Source organism: Triticum urartu, chromosome 5A (genome assembly GCF_056163025.1).
Source record: "Triticum urartu cultivar PI428250 chromosome 5A, HENAU_Tu73, whole genome shotgun sequence".
NCBI lineage: Eukaryota > Viridiplantae > Streptophyta > Magnoliopsida > Poales > Poaceae > Triticum > Triticum urartu.
In genome coordinates, this window is record NC_141877.1 from 389,029,119 (window position 1) to 389,040,250 (window position 11,132).

Genomic DNA, 11,132 nt, shown 5'->3' on the forward strand with positions numbered 1-11,132 from the left:
TGTGAGCGTGGTTCGAATTTCCTGTTTGTTGACTTGGTCTCAGGAGGCTCGGCTGGTCAAACGTACACAGCCTCTGGCTGCCGGTGCACGTGAGAGAAAGGAGGAGAGTCCACGTGAACATGCCACCTCAGTCAACGAGAATTTTTCGAGCTGAATGTACGTGCCTACCAGAGACTTTTGCTTTGAGCGTTTTCAGACGGCTAGGGCAAACTTTTCTCTTCAAGCTTAATGAGTTTGTGGATTTGTCTTCCCTCTACGTGCCGCTTCGGCAGTCGTTGATGAAAAGATAAATCTCGGTGCCTTTGCTCCCGGTAGCAGTTTAAGTTTTTTTTTTGCAAATGAAGTTAGTTTTTTTAAAGTTAGTTTCTTTAATCTACTCATGTGGGGCGTTTGGGCGGATGACAAGTTTCTTCTTTGAGTTTGTCTTTCGAGCTTCGATCCTCTTCGAGTTCGTCCATCGAAACGCTGTAGACGAAGCTTCGGCGTAGATTCCTGTTGTCTGGGTTAAAATTTTCTCATCTTGCATGCGCAACGGTGAGATTTATTGGTTGTTTCAGATATATTCAAGAGTCCGACATGACAACTATGGCGTCCGCGGCTCGTTCTAACAGCGGCAGCGGTTGTTTGATGGTCTAGAGGTGTCGATGTCATTTTTACTATATTTGAGGTGGTTTGCATTGCTAATTATAACTTTATAACAAATCTGAAACTTTTTTTTAGAAAAGAAGTACATGCCTACTGTACTATACTACACTTTAGAGCCGAAAATGGCAAGAAGAAATTCACGCATGCATAAACTAGCCATCACGTTGCTGCTTCTGCGTGACGGCTAAGAAGAAACTTTGCAGGGAACAGCTCAACCAAACGCAACTACTCATCCGTCTCAATCAATCATGGCGCTGCCACCAGTTTCGGAAGGAATGCCAGGCAGAGGCCCGTCCGTCCCGGTCCCACTCCGCAGAGCCGCCGGCCACGTCGGCGCACACGTCGTCGGCCGCGTCGGCAGCGCGGCGGGGCCGTGCGGCCGCACGCTGGAAAAGGCGGCCACGTCGGCCACGTGCTCGCGAAAGGGGAAAAAAAGGGGCGAGCTCGCGAGGAACATCTGTGCTTTTCCTCCGCTGCCCTGTCCCTCTCTCCCTCTCGGCGCAATCCATCCATTATTCTCTCGCTTATTATTATTCCCCACTCCCCTCTCCCTCTCTCTCTCCCTCCCCGACTCGCTGCTGCGCTGCTGCGGAGGCCGCCGCCGGAGAGGAGCGAGAAGGTGTGCCGCCGCGTCCGGGCGATCCGCGCCTCCTGCTTCGGTTGCGCGGTGGGCGCCTCATGCGGTGGTCCGGAGGCGGGGGTGCTGCCGGGGGAGACGCGGTGGTTCGGCGCGGATGGCTCGCTGGTGCTTGGAGATTGGTGTGATTTGACGGGATTCGGCGGAGGCGCTGGGTTTCGTGGGGTGCCAGGGTTTCGGCGGCTGCGTGTGGGGGACGTGGGTGTTTGGTCCTCCCTGAGGCCGATCTGGTGGCGCTCGTGCGGGGGAGCGAGCTGATTCGACGCGATTCGGAGGTGTGGCGGCGGGATCTTCGTGAGGCTCTTTTCGCGAGGGGGAGGAGGTGGTGGTAGCCCATGGGGCTCGCGCCGCCGGAGCTGGGGCAGTTCGACGGGTGGGAGAGCTCGGGCGAGGAGGAGCGGGAGAGGTGGGGATGGTGCCGCCGCAGCAGCAGGCGCGGCCGCCGCATGCCCCGGAAGGGCGGCGAGGAGGACGCCGGCGTCGCCACCGGGTGCTGCATCCGGCTGTGGCCCATGGGCAACTGCCCGCCGCAGCCGCGCTCCAAGGTCGACACCTCCACCAGCAGCGCCAGCACGCACGGCGGTAATGTCTCTCTCTCTCGCGCGCGCGCGGTGCTGCTTTCCATGTCTGCGGTTGATGCAATGCATGCATGCCCTAGTTGGTCATGGCCTATACTAGCCTGTTAGGTTGTTAATGCTGATGGTGTGTGCCTCTTCCACAGTGTCGCTTTGGGATGTTCAGATTCAGATTCCATGTAACGGATGCCGTAGTTGGTTGTCAGTTATGGTTCGTTAGGCTGTTAATGCTTGCGAGCGTGCGCCGCCGGTCACGTGTTGTTTTGGATGTTTCGGTTTGATTAATGTATGTCGTAGTTGGTCGGCGGTTACGGTTTGTTAGATTCTTATAATGCTGAGGATGTGTGTGTTTTGGCGGTTAAATTGCTGTGGAGCTGAGTGAACTACATGTGAGTACAGCTTGGCACAAAAATCTTTGGCCGTTGCTACGTTGTCGAGAAATGAATGTACTAGCAATTAGTATGGCAAGCCAACAAAGCATATAAATTGTGAAATACTTAGCGAATTCTAGTATTCTGTTGCATATTTAGCACCGCATTTCTAGCTGAACTGTTATTCTGTTAATGGTGATGACGTGTGCCACGTTCACGATGTCGTTTTGGATGTTTCGGTTTGATGCAGTTTTGCATGTTCTAGCTCAGCTGTTAGTCTGTTAGTCGGTTACAGTTCGTTAGATTTTTAATGCTGAGGATGTGTCTGTTTTGGTGGTAAAATTGCTGGACAGTTGAGTGAACTATGTGTGAGTGCACTAGTGCAGCTGGGCACAATAATCTTTGGTCGTAGCCACGTTGTCAAGCAATGAATGTAGAAATGTCCTAGTAGTATGACAAGCCGACAAAACACATTAATCGTGAAATAGTTGGTGAATTTTACCGAACATTGAGCACCGTATTTCTAGCTGAGATTCAGATGTCGTCATCACCTAATTAATTAATGTGAAATTGAAGGGTGGGATTCTGGAATAGCAAGTGTACATGTGGGACTAGTGGCATGAGTGCTTTCATGAGTATCTATTTTTAGAATAGCATGGTATGTTGTTGCTTCACACAGGTTGCACTAAATCCTGTAACAATTTAATGAGAATGATGCACAATCAATCACAATGGATGTTGATAACTTGATAATATAATGTCACTCACCTACCTGACTCTGATTTTGTTGATCATCCCCTGTCTGATGTTTAAAATAGTAACCGCTTTCTCAAATCATATTCATCAAGACTTTTTGCTTCATCCATAGATGGAAATGTATAATTTAGAATGCATGAGAGATCAATATAGCTGCTTTATGAAGCCCTATTGGTTTAGCTAGTGGCAAACTATTTCTTACAGACAATAAGTGGTGATCTCAGATACTCCCTCTGTCCCAAATTACTTGTCGCAAAAATGGATAAAAATGGATGTAACTAGAACTAAAATACGTCTAGATACATCCATTTCTTCGACGAGTAATTCCAGACGGAGGGAGTAGATAATTTAGGTCTACTTTTGCATTTTTATGCCATGCTGTGAAATCTAGTTAGTTATGTTAGGCTTGTGCTGGCCAGTGCTAATTCTGGTACAATGTTTATCATATGGGCCTAACGGACCTCTTTATGTAGTTTGTAATCTAAAGTAGACAAGAACAGTGGTTTGGGTAAGTAACAACTTTAATACCAAACAGTCCTTAGTTGATTCTCTTCCACTTGCTAACTAGATTATTTCAGAATTTTAGGCATGAAGAAATTACATATTAACATGGTACCGGATGATATAAGGACCGAATCTAGCCAGCTACTTAATTTTCCTCTAATTCGAGGATATATGCCTTGTGTTTGTACTTATGCCTTGGAACTAAAATCATGAGCTAAAGCATGATGTAGAGCTACGAGAAAGGACTCCAGTTGGCATATGGGTCCGTATTTCTGTCATGTTTATTAACCTTTGTCAGTGAACCCCTTCTCCTTCAGAGAAACCTATTTCTATTTCTTCTTTCCGAATTTTGTAAAAAAAAGGGTAGATTGTTCAGCTAGGTATTTGAAGGAGAAGCCTATCTCTGCTTCTTCTATTGGAAAATTATGATTAAATGGTTGCCTATTCAACTAGGTATTTATTTAGGAGAGAGATGTTTCTTGATTCTTGAAAGGTACGACCAGGTATCTGCACTCAACGATACCAGCAACTGATATGTGAAATGGCATCCTGGTGTGAGCGTATTGTAAACAAGATTAAGTTGGTAATTAATAGCCTCTCCAAGTCCAGCACTGCTTTTCTAAAAAAGGAAGTCCAATACTGCCATTCTTTGTCAAATAGTCACTTGGAGCATTTCTGTTGAGCCTCTCCTAATGCATCTATGCTCCGATTTCCCACCTACATCCTCGCATTACTACTTGCTTCTTCAAGCTGGCAGAAATTGTAGTTCTTTCTAATCAAGAGCGTGAGTAACCACAGCAACTTGCAAGGTCGTTTAGTTGTGTCTGCCAGCTTTTCTAATTTGCTCTTCTGTAATGCAGTGATAGAAATATGTAGGTTTATTTCGGTTACTTAGATTCATATTTGTGGCCTTGTGGGTATACATGGAGTTGCGTATTTAAAATATCATTTTATTCTTGAAGTTGGTACATGTGCTACAACTTAAAATACATTTCTACCAGTACCTCTTCCTCTAGACATCGGATTATAGTTGATGAACAGATCTTGTGAGTCCCAAGCACCAAAACATCTCTTAGGGAGTTCGCTATTGTTATATGAGTTAGTTGTATTTAGTATGTGTTTCTGTATGCCCCATTCTTAAAAGTTAAAATTACACTTCGCTGTCCTTCAGGGATACCTCAGACTTGGCTGTGTAGATTGAAATTATGTTTATTCTTATTGTTACCGTGGGGACATTCTTATCTTATTATGGTATACTAAAACTGTTATCCATTGCATGGAACAGCAGAAAAGTCAGCAGAACATGGTAGCAGGAACCAACCTGTTGTGTCAGTAGTCTCAGGCTCGACATCTACTAGTAATGCTGAGAGCAGTTCATCAGCATCTAAAGCTGGAGAGGAAATAAAGGTTTCCTCCAAGTTGCGCAAGTTTGGATTCAGTGATCTAAAATGTGCCACACGGAACTTCCGACCCGAGAGTCTTCTCGGTGAAGGGGGTTTTGGATGTGTGTTTAAAGGGTGGATCGAAGAGAATGGAACTGCGCCTGTGAAACCTGGTACAGGTCTTACAGTTGCTGTCAAGACGCTCAATCATGATGGTCTTCAAGGGCACAAGGAATGGGTGGTATGTGCTTTGTTACTTCAAGCTATGTTTATTTTGATCTTCACTATCCAATTTCATTAGGACTCCCAATGATTCTCCCCCATATTCTATTTGCAGGCAGAAGTTGACTTCCTTGGTAACCTTCACCATCCCAATTTGGTCAAATTAATTGGATACTGTGTTGAAGATGACCAAAGATTGCTGGTATATGAATTTATGCCGCGCGGAAGTTTGGATAATCATCTATTCAGAAGTATGTACTGACCAGTTCTCAAGCCCTTGAAGCTTTAAAATTTTCATAGAGCCTTTGTCCCGTTTTGTTCATCATTGTTTTCTTTTGAGGATAACATGTTCCAAAGTGTTTGCCCATTGCATCACTCAGTTGGAAAATATTAATTATTTCGTGGAAATTTGAAGCTTACATAAATTTTGATTCATATATAGGGTCTCTTCCTCTCCCATGGTCCATCAGAATGAAAGTTGCTCTTGGGGCAGCACAGGGTCTTTCCTTCCTTCATGAAGAAGCAGAAAGACCAGTCATTTATCGTGATTTTAAAACATCTAATATACTGCTAGATTCGGTAAGTATCGAATCATTGAATTTATTTCATTGCGCATCACATGACTCACATAGTTGCATCCTGTTCATACATGTACATGTTGCTCTTGCAGGAATACAATGCAAAGCTCTCAGATTTTGGGCTTGCCAAAGATGGTCCTGTAGGTGACAAGACTCATGTGTCTACTCGAGTAATGGGAACCTATGGTTATGCAGCTCCAGAGTATGTCATGACAGGTAAGTGCTTCATCAGATATAACTTGCCAGCTCTGGAAGAGTGAAAGATACTTACAGAAACAAGTTAGCTAGATTTGGAGTACCTGTGTAGGTTACTATGCATCATATGATCGTTGTTATTGACGTAAAGATATGAAATGATGCTTGTTGGATAGTGGTAAGTGGCAGGATACAGGCATACAGTTTGAGCAATTTCTCGGCTTTGTCGGGTGTAACTAATTTGAGTGCATCTATCCATTCATGCTAGAAACCCTTAATGTACTCATGTATAACTGATTTCCTGGCAAAAATAATATGCGCTAATCTACCAACATTAACTACTCCCTCCATAAATAAACAAATATAAGACGTTCTAACTCTTTTCTGATTCGAATGTATATAGACGAATTTTAGTGTATTTGTTCACTCATTTCAGTCAGTATGTAGTCCATATTGAAATATCTAAAACGTCTTATATTTGTTTACGGAGGAAGTATTTTGCTAATGCAGATCCCAGTGTCTTCTTAATTTTAAGGCATTGTTGGTGCTTGATACTGGAATGCTGCTTGGTTGCATAGTTCAATTAAAGTTTTATTTATTTATTTTTGAGATAGATGCCTTTTCCTTATAGTGGTCAGTTCCGCGATGTTTGTTCTAATGTTACTTGCTTTCATACGTATTTTCAGGTCATTTGACATCAAAGAGTGACGTCTATAGCTTCGGTGTGGTGCTGCTTGAGATGATGTCAGGACGAAGGTCAATGGACAAGAACCGCCCAAACGGCGAGCACAACCTTGTGGAGTGGGCGCGCCCCCTCCTAGGAGAGAGACAGCGTTTCTACAAGCTAGTCGACCCTCGGCTGGAGGGCAATTTCTCTGTGAAAGGTGCCCAGAAGGCAGCACAATTGGCACGCGCATGCCTGAGCCGGGACCCCAAAGCCCGGCCGCTGATGAGCCAAGTGGTTGAAGCTCTCAAGCCACTGCTGAACCTCAAGGACATGGCCAGCTCCTCCTACTTCTACCAGACGATGCAAGCGGAGAGGATGGCACATTCGAGCAGCATGAACGGCAGGAACAGCCATAGCCTCAAGGTGCACGGGTCTTTTGCCCGCGCAAGCGCAAACGGGCAGCAGCCGATGAGGAGCATGTCTGATGGCCCCCGCGCGTCCCCGTTTCGCTACTCACCAAAGCCGAACGTGAAATAACCATAGCTCCGCGTCGCTTGGTAATCCTGGTCGAACCTAGAGTCTCTCGGGGTGGTGGAACTTGGGTCGGGGCGGCAGGTGCCGCGTGTGAACATTGTTGTGCGACATGAATTGATGTCTGTGTGTCGTGTAGATTTGACATGTGAAGAAGATATAGGTGGAAAAAGAAGATGTAGGCGTTGAGATATCTCTCGTGGATGCTTTGCGTTGAAGGTTAATCTCAACTGGATGCTGCTATACATCTCTTTGGAAAAATGATGTGAAGTTGCTCTTCGTCCTCCCTCGGGTGGCACTTGTTTGGGGAACAGTCCATGTGCCACTTGGAAAAGAGATGGCAAGTCAGGGCAGCCAATCAGTCATCCTTGGCTTGGCACGCACGCACGCGTTTTCGTAGGTATCTTTCGTATTGCTGTGCGCGTACAAGTGCTGCAGTCTGCGGTCACATGAGCTCGACTCCATTTCCTCGCTTGCTTCTTGCGTATAGAGAGAGATAGGATAGGACATTTATCCTGCTCTTGTACCAAGCAAGCAAAGCATCGCCTCAGAAGGAGGCAACGTCTACAAGAAGATAGAATTGGCTAGCCTAGCCATTGTACCGTGGTGGTTGGGGCGTTCGTCTCCTAGCGCCCATTTTAGACGCCTGAGGAACGCTAGGTCCAGGGGCTAGGGATGGACGGTGAAGCTGATGGAACGTTCCTCCCTGATTAGCCGGCTCTATTATCGCACGGCTCCATCGCTTTCTTTCTCATCTGTCTGCCCCAAACGAATGAAAAGACGAAGAGAATCTGCAGCCTCCGATGAACTGCCGTGGAGGTGGTGGTGGTATACTGGTATGGAAGGAAGACCCGGTTGCGGTTGCCAGTGGCAAAGTCTTCCAGTTCTGTCCCCATGGAGTTGCGCGGATGGTGCCGCTCGGCTCGCACACCGCAGTGCCATCGGCATCAAATGTTAACTACAGATTTGGCATACGAACTTCTCCGCCGGTGAGTCAGGCTTGAGATTTCTGCCTGACGGCTAATGGGTTAAGAGTCACATGAGATTGATTAATGGATCACTGGCAAAGGCGTGCAGGTCTCCTCCTTGTGGATGTCAAGCTCGGGGCTTCCTTGCGCTTGCGCCGCACCTTGCACGGTCCTCGGCTTTGGGCGAAGCGCGCTCTGACAAGTCCAATCCTGCAAGGTTTTTTGCCTACGAGTTCGCAACGGAAGCCTCGGAGACACAAACGAACCGGGACGGGAGTCTGGCGGCTAATCTAGCTACTCCTAGTTGTTCTACTTTTTTTTTTGGTACACCCCTTGAAGGCATTTGTTCATTCAGCAAGCGTACGAGTCCGAGTGCATGATGGCGCTCTAGAATTCAGGGATCACATCAATTGTTGCACTTTGCATGCCAACGGAAAGGACATGTTTTTTCTTTTTCTTTTTTTGCGAATAAAAGGGCATGTTTTGTTAAAGTATCGGCCATCTCATTTGCATCTCTTCCGTTGAACTTCATCTCAAACCCCTGAAAATGTGAGAGATAAGCGTGCGTCTCTCTGATTACAGGACCCCTAGTCGGCCGATCCTTTCCTCCATGCAAATCATCCACAAAAGTTTGGCAACCGGATTCTATCTTGATCCTTGATTCCTCGTCCATCCTTTCTCAACCGTCAACAACATAACATCCCATCCCTAAACAACAACAACAACAACAACAACAACAACAACAACAACAACATAACATCCCAGCAGCCAGGGCTTCGCAAACAAAAAGGGCTCTCGTTGTACTTCTGGCAATCAACGTTTCTTTCCCCTCTGGATGTCTTACTCCCCTATTCGTTAGGGTTTTGGGTTCCTCTGGCGGCGGCGTCGCCAAGAGTCAACTATCTCCGTCCAACGATCCTCAATCCCCTCCCCGGCGAACTTCTCTAGTCAGTGCTCGGCTCTGTCTGGTGGTCTCGTACGTGTGGAGGGTTTGTTCTCCCACGTTGGGTTAGGGTTTCTCGAGGTGACCTCGCGATGGCATCTCAGGAAGAGGGGGGCGGATCACGCCCTAGGAAGGAACAAATCGAGGATCTTCTGAAACGCATGGATCTGCAGGAAGACGAAGAGGATCACTTCGTGTGGGAGGAGGAGTTCCAGGAGGAACAAGTGGCGGAAAAGTGGCTAGCCATTGCGAAGGTCCACACAGACAAGGGGTTTAGCCCATCTGCCCTCTATGCCGACATGAGATCTGCATGGAATCCAGCGAAGGAACCACGATGGCGCAGGATTGAAGACAATCTGTTCACGGTGCAATTTGGCTGCTTGGGTGATTGGAATACGGCAATGAACATGGGACCATGGCTCTTTCGGGATCACGGCCTCCTGATTGCAGAATACGATGGGTTTACGAACCCAACATCCATTGTTCTTGATAAGATAACGGTTTGGGCAAGAATCATGAAGCTACCGGATAATTATCTCATACCGGCTGCAATAAGAGGGATGTGCAGGAAGATGGGGAAAGTCCTAGATATACAGACTACCCTACCAGCAGGTTTTGCAGGCGAATTTGTCCGAGTCAGAGTGGAGCTTGATGTTACAAAGAAACTGATCCGGTTTGTAGGGATCACAAAGAAGGAGGTTACTGACTATTACCAGGTCCAGTATGAAAAACTACCCATCTTCTGTGGGCATTGCGGTATGATGGGCCATTGGTACCAAGAGTGTGGAACTGGGGAACACGACGTGACCAAGCTAGAATGGGGAGATTTCTTATTGGCTGATGGTGGTAGAGGCCGTGGTGTTGGGGAACGTAGTAATTTCAAAAAAATTCCTACGCACATGCAGGATCATGGTGATGCATAGCAATGAGAGGGGAGAGTGTTGTCTACGTACCCTCGTAGACCGTAAGCGGAAGCGTTTATCAACGCGGTTGATGTAGTCGTACGTCTTCACGATCCGACTGATCCAAGTACCGAAAGCACGACACCTCCTAGTTCTGCACACGTTCGGCTCGGTGACGTCCTCGCCTTCTCGATCCAGCAAGAGGGGCGAAGTAGTAGATGAGTTCCGGCAGCACGACGGCACGATGACGGTGTTGGTGAAGAGCAATCTCCGCAGAGTTTCGCCTAAGCACTACGAAAACTATGACGGAGGATAAACTAGAGGGGACGGGGTTGCCGGCACACGGCTTGGTGTTTCTTGATGTCTCTTGGGTGCTAGCCCTACCCCTCTATTTATATGTTGAGCCTTGGGGTCGAAACTTGGAGTAAAAGCCTCCACAAAGTCGGTTTCACCTGAAAGGCAAGAGTCCTTCTCGGACTCCAGGGCCAGACGCCAGGGTTCCCGGCGTCTGGACCCAGACGCCAGGGACCCTGGCGTCTAGCCCCTGGACTCCGCAAAACTTCCTTTTGCGCTTTCCAAAAACCTTGTGGGCTTTCCCCTTTGGTCCAAATAAAGTGTTCTCATACCCAAACATTTCGGGAAACATCCGGAACCCCTTCCGGTGAATTCCAGAACCCTTCCGGAGTCCAAACACTACTATCCCATATATAAATCTTTATCTCCGGACCATTCCAGAGTTCCTCGTCATGTCCGTGATCTTACCTGGAACTCCGAACAACATTCGGTCACCAACATACATAACTCATAGTACTATATCATCAACGAACGTTAAGCGTGCGGACCCTACGGGTTCGAGAACTATGTAGACATGACCGAGACACCTCTCTGGTCAATAACCAATAGCGGGACCTGGATGCCCATATTGGCTCCTACATATTCTACGAAGATCTTTATCGGTCAGACTGCATAACAACATACGTTGTTCCCTTTGTCATCGGTATGTTACTTGCCCGAGATTCGATCGTCGGTATCTCAATACCTAGTTCAATCTTGTTACTAGCAAGTCTCTTTACTCGTTCCGTAATACATCATCCCGCAACTAACTCATTAGTTGCAATGCTTGCAAGGCTTATAGTGATGTGCATTACCGAGTGGGCCCAGAGATACCTCTCCAACAATCGGAGTGACAAATCTTAATCTCGAAATACGCCAACCCAACAAGTACCTTCGGAGACACCTGTAGAGCACCTTTATAA

General features: G+C 47.0%; 1 protein-coding gene across 2 annotated transcripts; it reads left to right on the forward strand.

The window, feature by feature from the left end:
* The first annotated feature begins 1,124 nt into the window (after window positions 1–1,124).
* LOC125509211 (serine/threonine-protein kinase PBL34) lies at window positions 1,125–7,342 on the forward strand. Of its 2 annotated transcripts, none has more exons than XM_048674124.2 (6): window positions 1,125–1,864; window positions 4,774–5,111; window positions 5,208–5,343; window positions 5,535–5,671; window positions 5,763–5,886; window positions 6,552–7,342. In XM_048674124.2, exons 1-6 carry the CDS (start codon window positions 1,618–1,620, stop codon window positions 7,067–7,069), a joined length of 1,500 nt encoding a protein of 499 aa, XP_048530081.1. In that variant the 5' UTR covers window positions 1,125–1,617; the 3' UTR covers window positions 7,070–7,342. The 2 variants fall into 2 exon arrangements, with proteins under 2 accessions (XP_048530081.1, XP_087382280.1); XM_087526154.1 differs by having other exon boundaries at window positions 4,777–5,111.
* Window positions 7,343–11,132: the final 3,790 nt, after the last annotated feature.